A 26,695-nucleotide genomic window follows, 5' to 3' on the forward strand; every position below is an offset into this window, starting at 1 on the left:
CCCGTTTTACACTCTGCTCAATATCAATGTAGCAATACTCCGACGCCGAATACACTGTCCGCCTGGCCAAGACCGTTACGGCGTAAGCATATATTCCCTGTCAAGTCCTCGTCGAAATTGTTGTCAAAGCGACGGAAGATATTGATTTTATGGGGTTGTTATATCCTTTGATTGCCTCAATTGATACATTTAGCGACGTTTAAAGCGCCAATATGTACTAAAGCATTGTAGCAGTATGTGACCCGAGTCGGCGTGAGGCATCGTGTACATTAATATTGGCCAACACTTCACTGAAATGTAGGGTTGGAATTATCAATATGGCGTCACGTGACATCACGAGGTTCACGTTCGCGTTCACACAGAACCTTTCAAAAAGGTTCGCGTTCAAACGAACCTGAACATTTCAGAGGGCCACGCCATCCCTAATATTTTGCTCTCGAATCTCTGCCGTTATCAACCCGTCTCATAATCACATCGCCCATTTCGCGATTCTGAAAATTTCCTCGACTTACAAAACATTGTCAGCAGACTACTATACTTCTCAAGGGGCGTTCGCCGTCTAGTTGCTTCTCGAGAGCATGAGAATTATCTGAAATCCATCTCGTTAGATCGATATTCAAGTATAATTTTGACTGTTTGGGGTGGCAGTGCACACTGCATTGTTCTGCGTACATAACTATTTACGGGCTCTGCGCGTATTAACGGGTGCTATATAATTATGGAAAGTAACGTAAACTGGATTCGGTTGAAGATGTAACCAGTGCTCGTCAAAGCAGAAAATATGTGTTCTCTGAAAAGCAATCATAGGATCCTTTAAATGGCGGAAATACTTCTACTTTTTGAGTTTGCCTACTTGAACAACTTACTGAAGTGGTTTTGTTTTTAGACTACTTCCACTTTTACTTGAGTAGGCCTAGCAAAGCCAACTACTGTGATCACTACCGTTTAATATAGGGGTTGTAAGATGATGCGTGCATTCCGAAAGCAGATTCTGAAGCAGGGCTGCGACTTCTAAAATTCCTCTGTACTTACGATAAAATCATTTTGAAAATTGTAGCAAATCTACAGACCAAGTGCATTTATAGAAAGATTATGAATTTCCACGAGTATAGAAAGTAAAGCAGGTGTGTATACCAGTCCAAAATAACATGGAATAGATCCATACAATCAGGAAGAAGTGGATCAAGGATATGTCCCAGCCACAGGCTATATTAATCAACCTGCTCAATGAAACAGGTATTCTCATCACATCCGACCGTGCCGCAGCAGAGCTTTTCCATATAGCTGTGTATAATTATGCAGATGTAGTCGTAGTTAAACCCTGTATTCGTCCACATGCACTTGTCTTGTACTCATAACTAGATCACTATGAATTTCGCAGTTCGACCAAGACGGAGACAAGCTTTTGAAAACCGAAGAAGTCGTGAACGCGATCCATCACATGTTTTCGCCGAACGTTATCGACGAGTTGGAAATGTGTTACATTTTTAGAGTGAGCATGGTGGCGAGAGTTTCGAAAATACGATGCGGTTATAGTGGTTTTGTTTCGTTTTTAGATATTGGAAACGACCAGTTTCGATATCTTCAGCGACAGGATGAATCTGAAGTTGTTCGCCATAGTCGTGTCGCTTGCAAGACGGATTTCAGAACTAGAGTAAGTTGAGAAATTGAACTTATGTTCATTGCGGCACATTGGACCTTTCACGCGAACATGAACCTGCTACTGTCAGACGGTCTGAATCAAAAGCGTTGGCAACATAGACAATATAGCCCTGTCGAAATCAAACTCATGATAGCAATCTCGAGATACAAGAACGCCAAAACCATCAACATGTTTACCTGCTTATGTTGCAACAAATTGTCGATCCTACCTGAGACTAAATGCGCAGGCTTACTTATTATAATCAAGAAGTTATTATAATCAGAGCTTGCCAAAATAGTCAGAATTGCTACTCAAGTCGAACTAACAATTGTTGCGATTTGTCAAAGCTACTTCAAGTGATGACAGAAAAGTTTTGTAAGCTATTCAAATGCGTAATTTTAAAACGGAGATTTAATCGAGGGGTCGCATACGTTTAGCAGCTATAATCGGAGGTGGTTACGTTTGAAATTGCAAGACGTGTCTTCGCGACTAACGCAAAATGCCTAATGACACTACAAATAGGTAGTATCTACGAAAATATATCTAGTTACCGCAGTACAGGGGCTATTTTGCGTTGTTCATATGACAATTTCACTCATAAAAAAAACTCATCACACAACTAATTTTTACTTTTCAAAATCGAATGGGTATAAAAAATAAGTAGTTTTCCTAAAAAATATTCAAGTAGAATAGGAAGTAATCCAAAACACAACCTTTGAAGGCAACCTTACTTCCGTATTCCAAAAAAGCGTAAGTTCTTCACAATTCACCACCTGATATAATACCTCATCACCGCACCAGAAAGTACTGGTTATTAGTTACGTTATTTTCTCAACACTTAATTACATTGATACAGTCGAAGATTGTTACGCTTAATGTACCGACCCAATGTTGTGGAAATCGGCCCCACATCGGTCCACTGCTGTAGATTACCCTACTTGCTGGGTACTTAAAAATCCAGCTCGGCTCAAAACGTGCATGGAATTTGATCGATTCTAAGCAGTATAACACACTCCGGCATTATTTAGTTCAATTTCGTTTGGTAACTTTCCAAAATGAATGTATGATCGTGACTTAGTAAACCAAGGTTATCACATATCAGTAACGTAACCATGGTTTCTTCTATGACACGTATAATTTATCCAAAAACGTCATATCAATATCGCTATATCACGTCATTTGTTGGTGAATAACTTTGCAGTAAATTCATTAGAATAAAATTTGAGTCAACACCACGAGACTTATATTCACGCGCTCTATGTCATAGAAAGTGCATTGTTGTCAAGAAGTTTCGTACGTAAAAAATTGAGTTGTCTTAATGACGTTCTACCGGTAATACTACAGTGTGTTACGCTTAGTATTCCTCGTGAAATTACCGCGGGATGTACTGATAACATTCCAAGCAAAGTTGCTATTACTGAAAGCCGAAAGTATTTTCTCCGTTTCTCAGTGTATACGAACAGCGTGCGGATTAGGCTTTCGGAAAGCTGGCATTAATTTTTCCTTCGGTTTATATGTCTACGATGTACTTAATGATAGATTCATTGTGTGCATAATAATCACTACACTACACTACACATATTCTAACATATCAACGAAAATTATTAACGAATATTTACTCGGGCCTTTCGTGTCAGCTACGCCTAATTGCGTGTACAATGCGTGTATGTTCAAGTAAAAGTCACCGTCTTCTGCCTTCTGCGTCACTGTGAGAAGTTAAAGCTGGGAATCGAAAAAGCGGTTACCTCATAGATATATTGTGAAGTAACCAGCGAAGATTCGTCTAAATATTCCGTACCCAAAGCTTTCAGTCAGAGGTAGGCTGGAGTAGACGGAATGACGATCTGGAAAGGGATGAAGCTAACAACTATGTGGCGTCGTAGACGCTTGTGACGTCACCGACGCTGCTAACGTCACAAATGCAAAATGGACAGTCATTTAACCAACAACAAATCCCAATCCAAAATTTAGCTGAGGCGATAGCGCATTACGACCTGCCGATACCTCAATAACGCTTATAGGTTATGTAACTCCGCCATTGTTCATGACGCAACGAGTTTCTTTTCCCAGTCCGTTCATGAAACATTTGATCGGACGTGTAAACACGGAAGTCGTGGACTGGAAATTACACGAAGCCAGAAACCTGTTTGAGCACACAATGCAGCGCCGTCCTGGCGGCGCTTACAAGATCCCTATGGAGTCGTTCTGGATTGAACTACACGCTGGCGGCGTAACAGAGCAGCACGAGATGCAGGTATTGTGAATCTCTTACACAAATTCGAGTCAAAGCTAGGTAGTCTCCAGAATACCCAAATAAATGCTGGGGTGTAATAATTTAGGCTGTCTTCTCGTCTCCACGAGATCACGGTAACCGGTGTCTTACGAAAGCCTAGAACTAAGTGAGCCGTTCTAAGATTCGGCAGCTCAGGAACAAGAATAAGAATATCGGTGAAAAATGACCATAAACACTGTTGTGGAAACATCGGGACTTCTAAAAACCACAATGTCCTATTGTCCACTGTCCAGCTGTCGCGTGAGGTTAATTCGAACGTAGCGCTAGGTTGGAATAGAGAGCAATCGAAAATTACAGAACGTATTGACGCAAATACGTGAACGATTCTCTCAGCATGAGCTTGGACTACTCTCATTCATTATCTTATTGTGTTTTTGTCGCTGGCGTGGATTATTCCTATCGCAACTTCGCCATTTCCAACGTCTCATAGTTACAATTCCTTCATCCTAACACAGAGATGAAGATGCTAACACCCATTTTCAATGTGACTATGTAGCCTGTACAAAGCCAACTAAACCAAACGGTTATGAAATGTCATCTGAACCTGATGAGTGTCGGCGGCGGAAAAATTCTGAAAACGCAAACGACCAGTATGCCTATTGCCTATGCGCAGGAAAATATCACAAAATTTCCTATAATCCAATATTGCGCCGTTATTGAGAATAGATGAATTGAAGGTATTATGATAAATAGATGAGTCAAAGCTGTGAGCACAGTATACTTATGAACGAGACATGTTATTGTTACTTGTATAGTTGGATATCTGTAGGCAATAATCGAATATTTTGAAATCAAGATTACCGCGCAAGCTGTAGGCTACTAACATTTAGTTCAAATTACATCGTTTCTCAATTGATCACGTTAACACTGTGAATTCATGAGTTGTTGTTTACCTTCCGGCTTCAAATATTAACCTGAACTGAATTGAAATTATCAGTAAATTCGTGTTGGTGCAGAATTTCATAGTGACATGTGTTGATTTCGGGTATATCTTGACTTATATACATCAAGATATCGCTGATTGATTTTTTTTCTAATTCGAAAATTGAAGAGCTTTTTTGAAGTACAGAACTTCAATAGGCTATACAATTAAATAGTATAGCATATTCATATTGAAATGAGCCCGAATATTTTCGGCTGACACTCGTCAGGGGTACTCGCCAGAAACTAGCATAGTGAATTGGAAAGAACATTGTAAAAATTCCCTGAAATCGTTCGGCAGGGCGCTAACTGGGGTCTGAAATCTACGCAATAAAGCTCGCTTTGCGGAAGGGTAACTAACTGTCAATGTCCTTAGTAGCTATAGCCGTCCCAAATGTGCGTTGGATAATGTCATCATAAAATAGGATGATCTCGAGAAATTCCTGTGACGGGTGACGGACATCCGCGCATTTGACGCGAGGCCATTTATTTATGACAGCCATCAGCAGTGGCGGCTCGTGACAATATCGGGTGGTGGGGCAAGGGCCGCAAGCGACTTGTTATCAATATGACGTCACAGTAGCGTTTTTCAACGTTCATGATGGCCACATGAATTTCCCGTAAACAATGATTTTCAACGTAGGTGCCGCGAGAGGTTTGCCGGTGGCGTGACTTGAAGTGCGGTAACAAATGTTTTATTCATTGTAATGTCAGTTGTTTCGTCAGACTGAATAGATAGAAATTCAGCGTCAACAATCTCGGTAAACAAATGCTGTAGATAGATGTGATATATCGAATCAAGCACATCATTTTGAATAGTCTTTGAGGTACCCTTAGCTACTGTCGCGGTGTCGAGATGTTCGCGCAAAATGCTATCAATGGAAGCCGTGTATTTAATTAGATCCAAAAATACCCCCCTATTGAGAGAGCATTCCTTCTCATCGTGGCCTCGAAGGGGCAATTCATGAACTCCAATAAATTTAATGGCATCAATCACCCGAGAGAGAACATGCCTAGCACTGCACTAGCCATGTGCACTTGGGATTTTTGGTGCGTTTTCAGACGCTCTGACAAATGCTTCAGATCGCGATAACCAATTTTGTTCCAACAAGAGCCACTGCTTCCGGTACCGGCACTGTCGAATAAAAGACAGTAAAAGCAAAACAAGGCGTTTTTATCCTCGCCATAAGTAAGCCATTCATTTTTATCGAAATGCGCTGAAGAAAAGGCACGAGTGCGTTTTCCTCCGGCGTACGATTGGATCAATGGGCAATTTCTAGGCTGATACGGACCTAGTCGCTTTACCTCTAATTTTTGCTCTAAAGGCAGCTGGCTAAACGGCGTACGGAGCAAAGATTCAACACGATTCATGTTCGCACTTGACCTGACTACTTATCTGCAGAAATGGAAATGACTATAAATCGAGAGATTGCGTATGCCTAACTGGAAAGGTCAACGAGTTCGGACACATACGCAATTGTTATCTCATAGATTGGACAAGGAAATGTCATATTGAATCCAAAACATCATTCTGAAGAACTACGGATAGCAGCCTCGGAAATTCGGTCCCGGTACAGCTTGGGAGATTCTGGCCTTGAGGCTGGAGACTGTCACACGACACATACGGCTTACGGTCTATAGCAGGGGTCACCAACACGCGGCCCGCGGGCCGCATGCGGCCCGCCAGGTCATATTTTGCGGCCCGCGACATGATTTGAGATTTCGGAAGAAAGCTAAGTAAACATTTTGAAACTCTGAAATTGACGTGCAATGGTCCAAACACTTCCACTACCGAGACGCCTAGAAAACTGCATATGTGGGCGTGAAAGCATCTGAAGGGGTCGTGGAGCTGCGTTCAACTAAAAAAAATTTCGCGCTCTGCGCGAATTTCCTCGAATTCATAGTCATAGCTAGTGCTCTGTGTATAATCCGGAATTCATATTATAGAATTCTCTCGCCAACATTCATAACCTTCCATACCATCAAACTATCCGTTCGAATAGCCAGATTGGATGCATTTTGTGATATGACGATAAGGGGAGCGAAATTTTTCAGTATCATATAGGGGGCATATCAAAAAAGGTTTGAGAACCACTGACTTAGGGCTTACCCACAAGATTAAGGTTCAAGTGGGGATGGTCTTTCAGCTAGTTACGTATCTCGCTAGTCCCAAACAGCGTTTCTAGGTATCGTGCACAGCTCGCAGTTTAAAATAAAATGAAATTGATGACAGTGATACTTTGTTGTATTTTTATTCCTTTATTCAAAATATAACTTTTTTGTAGTCACTATACCCATTGCCAATGTTAGGTAGAACAGCGTTGTACTGACGTAGAGTTTTAAAACGTAGTTGCCCACTTTATATCGATATTGAATTTATGCGGCCCGCGGCCGCTACGAAATTTGAAAAGTGGCCCGCGACCCATTTTGAGTTGGCGACCCCTGGTCTATAGTGTCTATATGTCTGCTGCAAAATCGCCTTCGGAAAATATATTACCGAATAAATACGTGGATGAAAGCCGAAAACTTGGTACACTGTTACATGAAATCATCGAGAAGTATAGCCTCATGACCGTTTTCGGTATGGTACACTGTCAAAATTAATACGAACAGATCAACGCCGAATTTTGCGTAATATTTACTGAGGAATCGGCTGATCAAGCGATCAGCTGTTAGCCGCCATCGAAAACGAAACAGCTATCGCGCTTGACAGGGGTTGTAATTGTGAGCAAATGGCCCGAAGGCCACCATTCCACGGTGAAATTGACATTGGAGAATATAAAATAAAACTAAATATTTGAATGCAAACCGAGGATGTTAGTAAACTGTTTCATAATATCATCATCTCATCACCTATCTCAGTATGGAACACAGATACACCGGCTTTTGCGTGAAATCCGCAATGCGTTAGGTAGGCTAAGTGTCAGATCAGCGCACATCTCTACCATACTCGAACTTAATAACGAAATTGCTGCCCTAATCATTGAGTGTCAACCTTGAGACTTGGCACAGCGTTCGATACTAAAATCAAGACATACCATGTAAAAGTTCATGACGGATCTAGCTAAGGAGCATCGTTAAAATCAATGGAGACCAATACCGGCTTTGCGTGAAATATGTTTGCGATACATGACCGATCAGCACACACTCGACTTTGGAAACGGAATTACTACCCTAAACTTTGAGTAGAAACCCTGAAACTTAGGACAGTGTTAAATACCACCATCACGACATGACATACCAAGTTTCAAGAATTATCATGACCTGTACCAGCAACGGTCGACTCAACGCATATCACGGTATCCTAGTTCAGATATAGATACGATTGTTACATCACACCTTAGGGGCGAGCAAGCATATTTGCCCCGGTTGCTCGGCCATTTTACGAATAGGAGAGAGTAAAGCAACGTTTCTTAATTGTGCGCAGCTTTGAGAGAATAGATAGTGAAAGCTTGTTATGAGCGCTACCGGGGCAAGCCCCGGCTAGGCATTCACAAAGCGAAAACACAGAAGAGAATTCGATTTTCGCGGAGACTTCGCTATGTATGGGCATTTGCAAGCGAAAGCACAAGAAGAACGCGGGTTTCGCTGTGATCTCGATATATATTGAGCGCTGTGCGTCTATAAATGGTTAAATTGTTATTGAACAGAATTTTAGGTGGGGCAATGCCCCAGTTGCCCTATAGGACGAGCCGCCACTGGCCATCAGCTCTCTTTGCTCTCTGCCGAACATTGTTAACATGAAGATGTCTTTCATTGCCGCGGTTAATTGACTAATGTAATTCTTTAACATACCGGTAATCTGTATCGGTATTTTCGAAATTCGGCAGCCTAAAATAGCGAAACATGTCCGGTAATAACGACTAGTGTAGTCATAGTACAAGCAAATTTCACCTCACCTCACCCACATCTCCTTGAAAAAATTAGCGATAACTTTGAGAAAGGTTATCCAAGCTCTTTAATCAATACTCTAGGGTCGTTGTGATTGAACACATGAGTCGTGATTGCAACAGCTTTGGATCGATGCTAATAGTTGCCCGAGAAATTTAACCCGGATGAGGTGCCTAAACCTTACTCTAAGTGACTTGACTATATGTAATTCCATAGAGTTGATATATGCCAAAAGTCCGCATTAAAGTTGCGTCACTTGTGAAACCGAATAAGGCCTCGAACGTCGGCTACTGTACAATGTACATTGTACAATTGCACGCACAGTACACAGTGCACACCATTTAGTGTCGTGTCCCTCTTGTATACTAACAGGCTCGAAGATCGTTGGCGCACATGAAAGAGATGGATCTTTTCGACTTCCTCACGTATTTGCCTTTATTCATGTTGACGCATTCGAACGTGGTGGATAATCCGCTGAATTCCGAACGCTACGTATGAAGTTGCTGAAATGCTGAGCAAGTCGCAAAAATCACTGCCAGGTCGCCGCGTTGGCTTTGCGCAATCAGAATCCGCCTACCACGCTCTGTGCCAATAATGTGTTTACTGTATACTGCATGAGATCGTGTGCACTTACTTATCTTCATTTCAAATTAGAAAGAATTCTCGTATCGTGCTGGAAATCATTGTCAATCGTACGGCTATGTTTGATCACACTCCAATCAAGGTACAGAGACTTCAGCTTACATGCAGTGATATCGTTCGTATTAACGAGTTGTAGGAATATATCTGTAGCTGAATTGAATACATCTCGTCTGTACGGCATTCAGTGGTTCTCGACCTTTTTGTCTTCACGGACCCCCCCCCCTCGCCATAGTTCTGATTTTGCTCTATATTCGTGTTTTAAAAATTCGCGCCGTCGATTTGATATGAACGAATGCAGAAAAGCCCTTTCTACAAATACAGGTGACGGTGAATGTGACAATAGCGGGTAACGCTTCTGGCGAAACCTTTAGGTATGATCGCACCGCAGCATGCCGTGCCAACATATGTGACACCAAAATTGAGAAACAGATGTTTATTAAATATATAACGTTGAGCCTAGTCATATTTAACTAGCAGCTCATCTTGAAGTTATTGTGGAATAGCGGGTATGTATAGCCTAAACCACGGAAGAAAATGGATTTTGCTAACAATTTTTTTCGAAATCCCAACAAAACATCTTTAAACAGCAATATGTTTGTATTAGTAGGCTATTGGCGATCTGGCAATTAAAATAAGTTTGCACAGTAGAATATTTCATCTCAGACGTCCATTCCGTTTATGTGAGTTTGGAAGTTTTAGCAGAAATAAAGCCAAATCGTCTCGTGATCTATCTAATTAGAAGAATATATAAATCAGGTTATCTACCATCGCATCTTGCAAATCCTGAAAACGCCCCACGGAGCCCCGATTGAGAACCACAGGCATAAATAGTGTAAGTGTAGCTGTCACATCGGCAATTTTCCTTCAAGCATCATAGCGCAGCCGACCGCCCGTGTTCAGGACGTTTCTGCGATACCATGTTTAACGGGTATAGGCTACGTACGTTCCACAGCTGCATCACCAATGCATTGGGGGGCGAGTCCGAATCCGACCGATATCGACTCCCAAACTCCTACCAAATTGTTTGAGGTTTGTAATCCTCGCCATCTGATTCACGTTAGCCAAGAACGAAAGAGGGATGTGCTACGGCAGGCAGATAAGGAATCAATATTAAGAATATCGGCCTGGTATAAAATGACAAATGTAGGCCTAGTCGAAACATCATGAATAGCAGAAAAATAACTATTACAGATTTTTGGGTGTAAGAAAATACTCGAAAACCATGCAGGATACAGCGCACCATATAATAGTTGACATAGGCTATCGACGCGATTCCTGTAGCCCAGGCCGTGTTATTTTTGGCAAATGCCAAAACTGCCAAAAATAACTTATTTTTGGCATTTTTCGATTTTTATTTTTGGCAGTTTTGGCATCGTCCTCTAAATAGATAGTTTCAGCCTCGAATTAGTCACAAACACGCTTTATTTGGGCTAGTTTGTCAAAAGACACCACAAAATGTGCAGCATCCACGCATAATCAGTGCCAACAAACAATAAGAAGAAGAAAAAACCTAACGATTTCATAGGTTAATAATATCAAACGAAACCACAAAATGTGCAGTATCCATCGGAATCAGTGCCAATACGCAAAAAAAAACAAGCCTAACAAACACGCTCAACAGCTGATTGTCACAGCTGTTGAATAGACTTAAATCGTTTGCACTGTAACAGTGCTTACAAAATCAGGTCAGCTAAGTTTCTCCTAAATTCATTTCTCGCCCAGCGAATCTGGGAAATATCGGCTTCAACAGTAGCCGTTGAGGGAAAGAATGTTGCCAGTCATCCATAAAAGGTTTTAAGAGCTTCAAAATCTTTGGAGGGCCGAACCGGCTTCCATGCATCATGAAAAGAGATCACTTCGCCAGTGCCATCGATCTTATCGCGGAAGGAATTTTCTTCCCGATCCTTTGCCGGGAGTTTCCTGTGTTGTCCCGCAACACATTCTATTTAGTAGCCCGACTATCATTTCTCCTTCAGTCTACCGATATATTTTCGGAGGACTTTTGTCACTTCAGGTGGCGTTAATAATATTACCAACTCGCATGGAAGAGTCCTGGAGTCCTGTCTGGCAAAACGAGACTATGCAGCTCAGAAATAGACAGACAGTTTGTTGCGTTACAATGTTCAACTTGATCAAAATGCAAAAATCGTGGTTGATTTTGGGGGTTCCAGTTCCATAAGCAGAATATAATTTATATTTTAATAATCAGTACTGCAGCAGATTCTCATTGATACCCGTTTTATCAAATTTAGCGCTCGACAAGCCGGTCAAAAATGGTCGTAAAATTGCCTTTGGACAAATGGAAAGTATGACGTAAACCAAATGCATTCAGCCGTTCAATCTCGCTGTGCCCACACCATTTAGGACACCATGCTTTCACCCCTAATGGGTGGCCTGGACCCAGATTAAGAAACCTGCCTTTCACAAACGCTCTTCTCGCTTGTAACGCGGTCCTGTTAACACAACACCATGAACGAAATACACTATTTGACAGGCCGTGTTATTTTTGGCATATGCCAAAAATTGCTTATTTTTGGCATTTTCAAATTTTTATTTTTGGCAGTTTTGGCATCTGGCTCTTGAAATGCCAAAAATAACACGGCCTGGTAGCCAGTGAATATTGTTGGGTGTCGGTGAAAGGAGTCAATGAAGTCGAGGGTAGCGCTGGTCATTATGATTCGACCACAGGTATCTGAATCTAGTATTGGCCAAATTCTAATGATGATTCTTGCGAGTAATGAAATTATATGCTTCTTTTGCCTTTAAGAGTTGCTTTATCAAGGAGAAGTATAGTTCCATTGTCTAGAAACATACCGATGCTTGTTTCTTCTCGCCGTAGTAACTCACAATAACCCATGTCTGTACTGTACGTACAGTGTACTACACGGATTACATTTACAGTCTCGCGTGTTTCGGCGTCCGTGACTGGTTAACTCGTGTGATTTAATTTATATTTAATTACGCAACATAAGTAACGAGCCGGATTCTGAAGGTCTAATCGATACGAAAACTGGTCCTCGCATCGTTAAAGATTCCACTGGGATATCATAATATCGAGCTAAAACGATATGGACGGATTAATGTATATTCAAATTAGTTGCAGCTAGCAGAGTCAAAGGCCAGCAGGCAGTAGGTATACCGTGAAATTGACGTTTCGCGCAGCCAAACATCAAAATCAATATCCTATGCGGGCTGTAAGTACGCAACTGTATGCCCTGGACCTGACGAGACCAACAATATCCAGATCACATATGTACTGGAGTACTGTGAGCAACCTAAGCATTAGCATCTTGGGCATTGTTCCACTGCCTTCATTCGCCAAGTCACGTTGCTCGATGACATCATGACTTTGTAGAAAACTGTTCTTCCTCCGAAACTGACATCTTGGCTATAAGGTTTGTACGCGACTCGCACGGCCCCGCGCAGGATTTGTTATACCGTTGAGGCCGAAGAAAGGCGCAATCGAATCACATCCCAGTCGAATCGGAGTCGCATGTCCAAAATATTATAATTTGTATTTTTGTCGCTATTTGGCGAGATACCCAGTGGTGATCATGACTAAGTAGGCTACTACTTTTCCGGAGATTACAAGTATTTTTTGCGTATTTGAGTGGCTTTTAGACCAGTGCTTCCAAATCGGTGGGCCGCGAAGTATTTCCAAATGTTACAGCTCCCTATTCGATGTCAAGTGCCTAATCTTCTCACGGTTAGACGAGCAAATACACATTCTAATCCCTCTGAAACAGTAGTTCCCAACCGGTGGGGAATTCAGTGATTTCTGGTGGGGAATAAACGCATTTGTTGAATATTACATACAGGATAGTCTACATATTTACATGTCCTTGTCGGCTTCATACACCGGTATTCCTGGATTACCGCGCAACTTGCCGGCACCCAGTTCAATTCGTTAGTCATGCGGCTTTGTACGCGGAGAGACAGCGTGTGATTCACAGCTGCAACACCTGTGAGTTGTGGGTTCGAGTCCGACCAAGGTCGACTCCATAATCCCATTACAAGTGTTGGTGGTATCTCTAAACATAGGCTTCTACTGGTCATCTGATCCACGTAAACGTCGCTTGCTATGCTATAATATCTTCTTTACTTTTCAGTCAGTGTGTATATGCCTCCTCTCTACATCGTCTAGGCCAGGACGGGCAACATACGGCCGAGGGCTGGATCAGGCCCGCGACGGGAATTTGTCCGGCCCGCGGACAGTTTCCGTCTTACATGATCATGTGGCCCGCGGCCCCAGTCTGCCGAGATTCCCCACTGCTTACTTACTACGTCAAATTTTAGTAACTGTTTGTACTAGGGATACCGTACGTCCTCGATTAGGATTTGTCCTCCTCTTTCAGGTTTTTGAAAATGTCCTCCGAAGACGCCTAACTGCCCTCCTTTTTGGCAATTCGTCCTCCTTTACAGCTTTTAGATGATGGATACATTCGAGTGAAGCGGGCATAAATGACGCTAAACAGGAAATTCGTGGTTCGAACGTAAGCGACGACCTAACTGTATTTCGGGGGTTGAGCCGGAAAGTAGACCTTTTTTTAGTCAATCAACCACAACTCAATGGAAGCTTACGGGTTAGTTTGTAGAATCGAGAAGACTTGCATTATCGGCATTCATGATGTACTGAATTGATATCTCGGTAAACGTGGGGTACCGGACTTATCGAAAGCCTTGAAATCTTAAGGATTGCAACGTGTGTTAACCGATAAGAGAGAAGCATACATGACGGCGCCTGTATCACAAGCTGTTCTCAAACCCACATTGTCTTCGTTATTATCGACGAGAAATGGCTTTGAAGTGACATTGCTGTCGTTAAAACACATTCATTAAATACGATTTATTCCTTGTATATGTGGATAATTGGGCGAATAATGTATCGATTAAGCAATCCGGTCCGTCAAGTACTTAATTTTCCTTTATCCGGCTGGAGAAGTTGCCCGCCCCTGTCCTAGTCCAAAGTGTGTGTCCGACTCCATAGACTACTCCAAGTCGTTTCGACACCTTCCTATCTTTTCATTGTATCTCAATTTTTGTGGTGTATTGAACTGATGAAAATTGCTAATTAACCGAACCGATGTATTGAAAAGGCCAAGGAGAGGGCCGTGCTACAAGTGCAGCAGCTGCGGAATCGAAATAAAGAATAACGACCTCGTCGACCTGGTGTAAATGACCACCGCAGTCGAAAACCACCATAATTACCACTAACAACAAAAACGACGCATCGCGCGCTGAATCACGCATTTTGTCTTAGCTCATGGTGGGTCGCGCAATGAAATTTGGATGGAAATTGGGTCGCTCGCTGAAAAAGGTTGGGAAGCACTGTTTTAGACCGTCCCCACTTCTAGTTGAGCAGTTTTAGGCGAACTACTTACCTTTTAATATTTGGATTTTGAGGAGTACAAGGTAGGCACAAGATCGTATCACTTTCATCAGTGAAACTGTAGTAAAATCCTCTCAGGGTAACCGCATCTATATGCAAGATTGCACGTATTTGCGGTGTCGTAGGTTAGCGGTAGTCACGAAGTACATCTCCCAATTTCGCAGATAGCCGCCGACTCCGACACACTGCATGAAGTATGCGACCTCTCCGTCGAATTCAACCGCTTGAAATTACCGGAATGATCGTCACACCTTTCATTTTGTCTTCCCACTCGAAAGCTACCGTAACGAAAAGCATGGACCTATCTTACACCGATTGCCATTCGAAATATCTGACTCGAATTGCTCTGCCGTCCTCAGTAAGAGCATTAGCATCACTGTGAAGGTTCAATGTGCCACATCCTACCAGGCAAGTCACAAGTAACAGCACGCATCTCGGCCTGAATTCCGGAAAGGGGGCGTCATCAGCACACACGCCTACATCCCGAACTCACCAGAGTGCGGCCATCCCGCATCTCAAGGCGTCACCTCTGTTTTATTCAACGCTAACGACAATTACAAAATAATAATTCTCATGCGCAACATATCTATTTAGTAGTGCAAGAAATATAATTCCCAGGCAAATGATCAACGGATTACAATACGCTAAATGAAGGATGTTAGGTGCACGTCGAAATTGCGAGAAAAAGCTCGCGCCCGGGCGCGAAATCGCGGGCACGCAGATCCAAGCTCGCGCGCGGCGCGAATAAAATCAAGCTTTCGCAACCGCGCGACGGGCGAAGGCAGAAACAGCGCGATTTCCGCCCGGTGCTACAAACAATGCATGATTCAAAATCGCTTTCCTGGCGCGATAAAGTGAAAATGAAACGCTGTCCGTAGTTTTCAAATACAAAAAATATATGGCATCATTATCGAGGACCGCAAGGTATCGGAGCCCGAGTCATATAGGAACATGATTCTACATCTCGACACAAATTACGATTAGCGCATATAATAACATATTCATACACATCCAATATTTGATAGGGATTTTCGCATACACACGCGCTGTAACAGTACGAGAAATAGTGTAACGCATTGCAAAGTCACAATTTCAAAGTACGCAACTACTTATATCGTGTCACGTCAAAGGCAACTATACGCACCTGGTCCATAAACGACAGCTAATTTCACAGGCTAGCAAACAATCATTTCTAGGACTAACGTCGTCGCCGCTAGAAGCTTAAAAATACCAGACGCATAATACACTACTCCAATCTAAAATAGCAGCCAATCGAAAATACGCCGCAAGGGACCGAGGATAGAAAACTTTCCTCGGAAAACGCACGTGCTTCGCGTTCTCGAAGCAAAACTGACGCAGGCGCACCCGGACTCGGACAACTAGATAATGCCAATTGTTAATTACACAAGTTGGGCGAAATGTCGTTAAGCTAATTCTAACCTAATTTGTGAAACGCTTCTATGCTTCAATTTCAATTCTAATCTAATTTCTGGATAGATATCCCGAAAATGCTACAGGAGTAAAATCCAATTTGGAAAAATATGTCGCTACAGCTCTAATTCTAATCGAAAAAAGAAAAGCTCGAAATTTTCAAATTGTCCGAATCTGGTTACACCCGAGCGAATGTGAAAGAAAAATCGACACGAATCCCACAACCGCGCTACGCCGCGACCTTTGTCCTACAAAACGACGGAATTGTCCCGATCGGATTATCATTTTTTTTTACATGGAATACATAGAAAGAGTACCGTTCGTAATATTTGGTTATATCACACGATGCCGTCAAGATCGGCGACGCGTCTGTGTGTCTGTGTGTGTTCGCGTGCGTCGCGGCGCGCGTCCAAGTCGCGCGGCTCATTTGAAGTCTTGGCCGCACTGCAGCAGCCGGACGATGGACGGGTCTGTCCGCGCGCCGTCGATGAACTCGCTCAGTGTGATCGATCCTTAACGGAAATACAACCGTTAAATGCGATTTTAAACGGAAAAAATGAGCGTTGAAGTGTATTTAATCGCCGGAAGCTAGCAGTAAGGTTGTAATAATTATAATTGTAATCGGTATGCACCAAACGCAGATAATACGTGATAACGCCATTCTAAACGAGAATAATACGTATCGAACCGTGATTTGGCGTGGACGCTATCAGCTAGCCCAGGACCGTAATTAGGGTTGCATTTAAAACAAAAAACAATTTAGAACAAACATGTTTAAAACAAGGCTTTTGTTTAAAGCATGTTTTTAGCCATGACGTCACGAATATTCAATTGTGTCGTCATAGTGGATTGACATTGGCAATTGAAAATACAAGGTAAATACAGCTCCTTTGAAGAAATATCTACGTACTATAGCTGTTGAACCGACTATGTTGAGGGCACCAACCATGCCGTATCATCTACGTCGTTTATATCGAGAGGTAATTGTCCGTAGCCTTCTCCAAATTTTTTTTCGAAAGTATTTAAACAATTATGGCATGATTTTACAACTTGAATTTTTTTTTTGAAGGCCTTTGTTCAAAACACTGATTTGAACAAGTTTGAAAGTGTTTTAAACAACCATTTGTTTTAAATGCAAGCCTAACTGTAATAATACAATCATTAAAACCAGGGGTCTCAAACACGTGGTCCGCGATGGCGATATATTTTGAGATTTTGGACAAACGCCAAGTAAATCATTTTGAAATGCTGAATTTGGTATCAGTTCAAAATGTTGTTCTTCTTTCAAAATAAGCTATTCGCCTGTGCCCAACGACACTATTCATCACTAGCTGAAACGGCGTCCCCACAAGATCAAGCTTTAATGGTTGTTGTCAGTAAAACTGTTAAATACACACACAATCCAGGCAGCAACCTGTCCAGTGAGGAATATGTCGCACAACCCGGGCAGCAACTTGATCAGTAAGGAAAATGTCGATTAAAATCACAGCAGGACCAAATTGCTATTTCTATGCAGTACATGAAGATGTTATAGATTGCCGAATTGCGAATTCCGAACATTTTTCCAACCCATTGCAACTTTGACAGGCGTTTTGCAGTATACCGTTATCCCCGAGTTACATTCATTTCGGATCAATAACCGCTGCATAAGTAATCTCAACGATAACCCGATCCGGCCAGAAAAAATCCACAAACACCGACGATCCTATCAGTGTAAAACACGGCCTGCTAACAAAGAAAATCCGGCGTCGACAGCCGATAATCCGAAAAGCATCCCAGCTCGAAAACTACGACACGGAATGCGATCAATAATTCACGAGCCGCGCATCTTGTTACTATTTCCTTCCGCCGCAAGGTCACAAAATCGCGTCTCCCCACCGAAATCGGTGACTGCAAGGCGCACAAACTGACAAATCGTAACGCAAAAGCACTCCAAACCAGTGACATGTACTAGGCTGTTAGGCGCACTATAACATTCACGACACAGATTGCCGGCGCGTTCATGCTGACGGCGTGCATTAGCGGTACAGATTACGTCGTGGAACGCGCTTCAAACGTTAGTATCCATTTACCGAAAACACCGACATAAACACAGTTCATTTATAGCTAACGTGAAGTGGGGAGTCGACCGTGCTTTTAACGCGTGACAATCCAGTTAGTAGAGCGTCGGCAGCCGATTTTCACAATCCTAAAAGCTTGCGACACAATCGATAATAATCCCTCCAGGCGTAAAGCGATAAATCTCAAAACAAAACCCGTCTTCGATTATTATCACACGAGATTAGCCGCGGCGAAACAATACTCAGGCCGCGCGAACCTCGCCAACAACTTCACATTCTAGCCAGTGGCGCAGGATCAATTACGGGGAAAAGTCGCAAGATTGCGCAACGCATCTAAGCCCATCCGTGGCGGTAATGTTGCGACAGCAGTTTTCATCGCGATAAGAAACAAATTAGATGACACACGCTTTGTGGCGGGCTTGCGAATATAACGGAACAATCGACTTCCCCTGAAATGTCCGCAGGCTATTCAGGCTGCCGTCTCGCCTAACCCTGGTTTTTCGTTACAAAAGCATGCGCGCGAAGGTGTTTGGTAACAGACGACCCAAGTTAAGTGGCGGGTTTCGAATTACACCTGCTGCCGCTATCATTACCTTCCGCGGTTAAGCAACAGAAGATTTGCCGTCGGTGGTAGAGTTAGCTCAGCCATACAGCCATAGACGTATTAAAATTGGGGTAAGGCCGACAGCCCGACACCCTTGCACAAATCCCGCACTTGGGACTGTCTATTGTATTTATAAGGTGACAATTCGCCAGTGGCTGGGTGAAATCGATTACCTGAGCGATTCCATTCCGAGTTGAGTATCAAGCTTCGCGTCGTCGAGTACCACAGATTATCATGACCTCGTATCATAAATAATGACTTCAAAATTGATCAGATACACGCGGTTATGCGCCCACAAGGCCAACCACGCCTGTCACAGATCGACAACAACACTTTTCTTTTCCCGACCATGGCTTATTTCAAAGCGATGTGCGACCACGCCGCGACTTGTACGCCGTTTCACAGTAACACGGATATTCGCGGCCTTGTCAAACAGCAGGTTTTTAACTTTTCCTTATACATTTTAGCAAGCGGAATAAGAGATGAATTCTCCTCGCTTTTTATCGTTGAAATGGTGGAAACTACGGTAATCGGCGATAACGGCTGTGTAACGATAACGCAAGTATTTACCCATTGATCGCGGACATGCAACCTTGTGTTTTGTAAGCTGTCACGGGCCACCGAACAATCAAAGGCTGTGGGCGTGTCGTCTTAAACTGCTTACTTAAGTCTGGTTGGGTATTCTTATGCCATTCGTTTTGTAGTTCAAGCAGTTTGCATATCCATTTTACACATTTGGAGAGAACTAAGTTTTTGTGGCTTTCATTCCCTTTCGGCAATATCTTGGCCATGCGTGACTTTGAAACAATGCGACAAACATAACCATGGGCAAGATATGGCAGAGAAAGAATTAAAGTTTTACAAAAGCTAGATCTTCTCAAAATTTGAAAAATCCACACAAGCGACTTTGATTCCACAGCGACGCTATTTGTTAATCGAGCCTCATTACTGGACTGGAATCGATTACCGAAGTGCCTGGTTTTTCCCAACCCCTACCTAATAGTATCTAGCAACGGCACGGTTACAGCCAGACGCTCTGATTTCGAAGGGCGGAGCGTGTGGCCTAAACTGAGCTAGATCAACAGCGAACGAAACCGTTTCAAGAAAGCAGAGAGAAGTTAGCGGGAGCGCGGCAGCAAATTACCGTCTAAATTCTTGTCCATCTGCTTGAAGATTTTATCCGTCCTTTTTTCCGGCGTCGACTCGTCTTCCGGCATATTCATAACGGCCCCGACCATTTTGTAGATGGCCTGAAAAATACAGAGTCACAACTCGCAATTTCGAAACATCCATGGTCGCGCAGAAGACAAGTTGAGAAATTGTAAGTATATAGTACTGCAATGAATGTAGTCCTGAAAGCAATATATTCATGTTCAGTACTCCGAGCCAACTAGTCAAACGACACATGCATTCAGAGTGGTCAGCAACGAAGTACCAAACTTCTACTTTTTTGGAATACCCAAGTAGGTTTTGCCAACACGTACAGATTAGTCGTTTGACTGCTTCCAATTCCTAAACAATATTTCACACAAAACAAATTATTCCATGGATTTTGTGTTTTGTGAAGTAGATAGTGGTTTTGAGATATGTTTTCATCACATTTAACCTATGAGCGAAATATTCTTGTATGATATTTTTCAAATAGCACCGATTTGCAGTGCCAGCACCAGTCATTATGCATTACGGTAGTTGTGAAGATGCAGCCTGCTAAAAGGCATGCAACGTCTCCACCAAATCCACTATTTGAAACTACTTGTGCCAGAGTAGGCAGTTAGAGCAAGGAAACGAAATGAAACCTAAATCTGGTAGACCTGGTCATATCACAACGCAGCCCAAACTTACAAAAAGAACGGTGTGATTTTCAAGACGACCAAATGGGAGATCTTACCACAGCTCACTGAAGTGTCGATTTTTCTTTCAAGGAACAAATTACGATCCGATTTCACATACATAGCTTAAACCGAGTCAACCGTCGGCTCAAGTTTGAACGTAATCCGTTCGAATCAAGTCTGGACACACGCACACTACAGCGATCGTAACTGGAGCCGGCCGATATCATATTTTTTAAACCGAAACTGATATACGCAGAGGATGTTCAAAAGTTTTGGCATCTTGCTGAAGGCGCACTTCCAAAGCTGCAGCACATTTATGCGAAAAATTTTGCAGTCATTGCTATATTTGGACAGGAAATGCACGACAAAGGCTGTATCTGTAAATTAAGTTGATCAGGTTTTAATCACAATCCAACTAAACAAAACAATTGGAATTATAGATTGCACCATTGCCAGTACGATATAGCATGGATGCCTGGTCACAAGTGGCCAACTGCATCTCGCAAAAAGTTTCTTCACTTAGTTGTAGTTAAAGAGCTTCTTGGATGTACGGAACTTCAATATACAATTGAATATTCATATTGAAATGAACCCGCATATTTTCGGCTGACACTCGTCAGGAGTAATCGTCAGCAACTAGTGGAGAATTGGAGAGAACATTGTATATCAACAATCGTATCACAAAATATGACGTCACCAGCATGAAATGAGATCTTAAATAAGTTCAATGTACTATTTTTAAGATGGTACACAAACTCCTTTTGTAGACAGAGTTAGTTGTGGTTACACAAATAGTCCATTGGGAATCTCAAATCTTGAATTTCGTCCCTTCAAGGCGGTTCCAAAACACTAAAAGTCCAACATAACGCACGTAGTACACCGACAGCACCCCTAAATATTTTTTCTCAGCAGCAACGAGCCGTGATGCCTTCGCAGAGGTCTTTATTAGTCAGCGTTACGCTTCAGCCACAGAAATCTCTACACCCAGTATAAAGGCGGAAACAACACAAGTCATTATCCTACCACGGAACGGTGGTCCATACCTAACAGCTAAAATCAATAACTCCCATTGAAGCGAAGCGTTGATTTAATTACATACCACACGTGAATATAGATCATACTTTTATGACAAGCTTAACGATGCTGTATCAGGAAGTAATCCAAGTGTCAACAAAGTATGACATTTCACAACGTTGGAAATCGCCGGGCAATTCATTTCCATGAAACTAATTCAGTTGGAACCACAGATAACAACACGAGTCACAGACAATGAGACAAGGTTTGTGTTTGAGTCGGAGCTCAAATCAACATTATAGAACTCACAACAACCGTCCGTAACAAATTACAAATATGATACAAAGCAAGCTTCCAGCCGCATTGCAATCAGACCAAGTCAATAGCTGCGATTTCAGACATAGAATTACGCGGGGACTTGGAACAACTCCGGTATAAGTGAGGTCAAGGTTTGACTTCACAGTCAATGGAGTGTTACTAAGAAGTGAGAGTAGGTACAGTGAAGTTCTGACAGGCATAGCAACGTACCCGCACAATTTCAAGCATTTCCTGTCTGGAGATCATGCCATTGCCGTCCAAGTCGTACATGGAGAACGCCCACTTCAGCTTGTCTTCCAAGTTTCCCCGTGACGTCACGCTGAGCGCGATAATGAATTCGCGGAAGTCAATCGTTCCTGCAAGGAAAGAGCAAACTGTAGGGTGGCAACCATCGTTGCTGTTAAACTCAGGTTCGACAATACATATCTCAACTCGCAAGCACATTATTCAATCAAAAATTAAAGTCTAAACAATGGAGGGAAAAGCTTTTAAAACGCTCATCTCTACAATATCTAGATTTGCAAGCAAAAGGTATTCCCAAAACGAAAGAGCAATGGTTGAGAAGTAGGCCTGGTTCAAGAAAAATATAATGAGTAGTACTACAGTTACAGTTGACCAATGTTCCCTCTCATTTTTGACGAGTCTGCACACACTCACCAACTCACTGCGCACACCCTTGGACACCAGTGAGTGGCGACTAAAAAAATTTTTAAAAAAGGTCATCACTTTGGATTTTTTGTGCGAAACTTAGAGGCCGTGTCAGCACCGCGCATTTGCGCAGGTCAGAGGGAACATGGGAACATTGCAGATGAATGACTAGATGAGAGCAGAAGTATGCTTTTAGGACGAATAAAACCGCAATCTCGTGCGAGTCTATTCAACTAACTTTCGGTCTTCACTTGCGGCTACACTTGTATTTGAAGCGGCCATGAGATAGAAACCTTGACACAACGGTCTGTTAATGCAGCACAGGCGTATGTGTTAAATCCGTGTATTAAGGATATGGAATGATGACAAGGTAACTGCTTGGCTTCCCAACAATTATTTTGAAAAAAGGAATCAACGGTGAGTAGTTGTGGCTAAATCTACGAGTTATGTCTAGCCATCAATCAAAGTTGCCTCACTGCCTCTTTAGTCAAAGACCAAGCTCCAAAATGCAGCATGAAAATTCGACACTTGCATTCTTGCAACATTGAGATTTATGAATGGATGCTTCACAATTACTCGGCATGATATCTTGTGTTTTGCCTGTGGCGATAAATCTTGTCATTCATAAGCCGTCATCTTCAAAAGGGATATCAAATACTGTAGGCTATGTGACAATTCCAACACATGCCATTGCTGGAAGGCAATGAATCAAGTCTCTAAATATAGCATACCGCAGTGTGCTGGGCATTGGTAGTGAAATTGAGGTCAGAAATGTTCAAAAGCACAATTACTACAAATATATTATATTTTCAATATAAGTTGGTCATTTTCATTCTCATCACAGGTGATCATAATGCTATAAAAGTAATTTGTCATTGAAATTTGTCTGTATCTGCATACAGCGCAACATCAGAAGGAGCGTAACGTTTCTTACTCTATACTCTCAGCTCAAGTATCTGAAATCCCAAGTCGAGAATGATCTGAACCTTGTGCGAAGCTAGCTCTTCAATACCAGCAGTGTGTGATAGATAAAAATCAGGACAATATGACTGCTAAATATAACCATACGGCCCTGCCCCCACAGTTATTTGTCATCATTAATATAGTAGTAAACACACACAAAACCGGTCCTGAATCAGAAAGCAGGCTACCTAGGTTATTTATATTAGGACGGTCACAAGCGGTGATGCTGATGAGCCTGCCAACATTCCATCTGAAATCGGATGTTATTATCTAGTACAGGGGTCACCAACCTTTTTGCAACCGAGGGCTACTTTTGCGTAATGATTGAAGCGGCGGGCTACTATTTACTCCCGCCGTTTACCCGTATCACACTGAATTTCCGCTTTGATATTCATAGCACTGGGCAGGACTGGACATCATGTTATCTGTTTCTATAGCAGTCAGTGGGAAGCCTGGGCATTGTATGATATCAACAAGCGCGCTGTACTCTGGTATTTAACTTGACACTGCAATTCTGAGTGAGTATTCCAGATGTGCAATAATTTAACGTGTTTTGTGTTTGTTTTTGATGAAGTTCATGTCCGAAAAGGCTGATTCACAACGATAAGTTGAACCATAGACGCTTGCAACCTTCATAGCTGTTGCCCATGTACTTTTCCATATCAACAATGCACCAAACGTTTGCTGCAGAGTGAGGTGGCTGGTGGGGGTCATTTTGCAGTGTTACAATTTCAATCTACTGTTCACCATCCAGAAATGACAAGATTTCATTATACCGGACAGCAGCAACGATTACAGAAAGTTAGAAACATGGTATATTAAACTGCGTTGAGTGTAACAGAAACAAGCTGTGCCAAAAGATGCAATACGCAATGGGTATACAGATATTGAAAACCTGCTAGTACTTCACGGCTATCTGACTCCGAATAGTAATATTGTATACAACTTTGACATTGTACTGGTCGTCGAGCTATCGTAACTCTCCCCCCCCCCCACCACCACCCCACCACCCCCCCCCCCCCCCCCCCATCCCTCCCCACCATTTCAAGAAGACCGTGGACGGCATTCCGTCATGTCACCTGTATAGGCAATGCGCCGTATCTCGAATTTCTGGTGATTCCATCACATACATCTATCTATATATTACTAATTGTAATTGAAGATATTTTCAAGTGTTTATACATGTAACTTACATGTTAGTGTGTTTTAAACAAGAATAGCTGAATCAATCAATATACATATTTAAAAGCTCACTGGTAATAATCTGACGAATATTGGTAAATGCTGCTATTCCACCTATTTTTAGAATGGGCTCGCGGGCTACTCAACCAGTCCTCGCGGGCTACCTGGTGCCCGCGGGCACCGGGTTGGTGACCCCTGATCTAGTATAAGCATTATTATTATAAAGAATAGTAATAGGCCTACAACATGACTTCAGACTCAGCTTTTAGTAGATTGTAATTGTATTACATCAACCATGAGGATTTGTAATGAAATCAATACCAGCGACATATCAGGATTGGCATGTCCAATTTCCGGGCAAATTCGATTCAGGTCCCAGGAGAGCAATAACGTCACCCCTGAACCTCAAGTCAAAAACCTCACAGGCACTTTGTCAGTGTACCCATGGGATTTAGCCGCTAGAAAATTGGCCACCAAACATTAGTCATCGTCATGTGCGAACAGGTTACAACGGAATGTCCTCACTGATGTAATCAAATTGATTTAAAGTATATGCAAAGGGCAAGTTCATTCAAGATCAATAAGAGAGCAAGGATGATTTCAATACGGTATTCATAACATCAATAGAATGACAATCAGTTATGATGCTTAAGGCGTTTATTATTTAAACATTGCCGAAAAATCACATGCACACTGCCGAATCGGTTTTCACTTTGCCATAACAATCAGACTGGGGCATGGGCATGGAAGACAAGTTCAAACAACACAGAATTGCCTTGAGGGAAGCCTCCGGCAAACTGCACATTACGCCACTTGGAAAAGTTAGGTGCCAGAACTGTTGTGCTAGTTCCGTCATCTTATACCCATTGATGGGTAGAAGTAGCGTTTTTCAAGGTACAGACATTATAAAGTTACTGTAACGGGGAAACAAATGACGAAACACAGAAACTAGTCGAACTACTTTGCCCAGCACCTAGCAAAGCAATTGACACAATCTCTCAATATCAATCACAAAATGCACATTGTTAACCACTTAACCAGCACAGGACCAAGATGGTTTAACATGCCACAAAGAGGATTATTCAATGTTGTGTAAAGAAAACTTCCAATCCTTTACCGTACTCACGATGAAATAAGGGTGACAATTAATTCGGTTTACACTACTTGAAAACCACGACAATTTTCTTGACCATCCTGAACCAATACCCCCACGAATGAACAAGAAACCCCACCTTGGAGGCAAACACACACCACACATTTTCAATAAAATGCAGTTGCAAGATTCATTTTAGCAACTAGACTATTTTCAACTACTCAGATCTGATAGTATGCATATTACAGTGCGGCTGTACTGCAGTGCGTAGGCTACATTAAATATGTATTATTGTATAGGGTGAGCTGCCATGACTCGTTTGCGTTGATATCGGTTGATCCCAAGAACATACCACAACTGAAATCGAAGGTGATAGCCAAAAGTAGAATCTTTTCATGGATTATTTATACAAATCGTAGAGACTTCACATGACTGTTGCAGGGCAACGCCAGTCATCTCGACTGATTTACCTCCAAATCAAAGGTCTCGGCTATTCCAGAAATTTCTATTTTATTACACCGACCAATAGGAGACAGATAGCTGTGTATGACATGTGCCAAACCTACACATCAAATATTGGTTAGACAGGCGGAACTCAGTTAACGACTCATAAAACGCCAGACAGATAGATTGCTGTGCAACTGGGCAAAATAAGGACGGGCTATCAATCGAGCAGATGACAAAATTGTCAAATCTCACGCATTTCCTTTTAACAAAAAGCTTCCACACAGGTCAAAACAGGAAATGGAAAACTCGGCACAATAATAATCAA

At 42.3% G+C, this 26,695-nt stretch overlaps 2 protein-coding genes across 5 annotated transcripts in view; one reads left to right on the forward strand and one right to left on the reverse strand.

Annotated features, from left to right (window-relative positions):
* Window positions 1-9,430, forward strand: part of LOC145448342 (uncharacterized) — a 28,153-nt gene extending 18,723 nt beyond the window's left edge. For all 4 annotated transcript variants that reach the window (XM_080326723.1, XM_080326724.1, XM_080326725.1 and 1 more), the window contains 4 exons: window positions 1,382-1,492; window positions 1,557-1,654; window positions 3,713-3,896; window positions 9,120-9,430. In XM_080326723.1, the coding sequence (XP_080182849.1) occupies window positions 1,382-1,492; window positions 1,557-1,654; window positions 3,713-3,896; window positions 9,120-9,245 (519 nt within the window). In that variant the 3' untranslated portion in view covers window positions 9,246-9,430. The remainder of the gene's footprint in view (window positions 1-1,381; window positions 1,493-1,556; window positions 1,655-3,712; window positions 3,897-9,119) is intronic.
* A 5,863-nt stretch (window positions 9,431-15,293) lies between these two features.
* LOC145448347 (neurocalcin homolog) overlaps window positions 15,294-26,695 on the reverse strand; it is a 65,314-nt gene continuing 53,912 nt past the window's right edge. Inside the window, exons 4-6 of the mRNA XM_080326731.1 lie at window positions 22,248-22,393; window positions 20,018-20,123; window positions 15,294-16,721 (exon numbers count right to left, since the gene is read on the reverse strand). Of these exons, the coding sequence (XP_080182857.1) occupies window positions 16,633-16,721; window positions 20,018-20,123; window positions 22,248-22,393 (341 nt within the window). The 3' untranslated portion in view covers window positions 15,294-16,632. The remainder of the gene's footprint in view (window positions 16,722-20,017; window positions 20,124-22,247; window positions 22,394-26,695) is intronic.

The sequence above is a fragment of the Botryllus schlosseri genome, chromosome 10, assembly GCF_051294905.1.
Source record: "Botryllus schlosseri isolate E-star chromosome 10, Bs_hap1, whole genome shotgun sequence".
Taxonomy (NCBI): domain Eukaryota; kingdom Metazoa; phylum Chordata; class Ascidiacea; order Stolidobranchia; family Styelidae; genus Botryllus; species Botryllus schlosseri.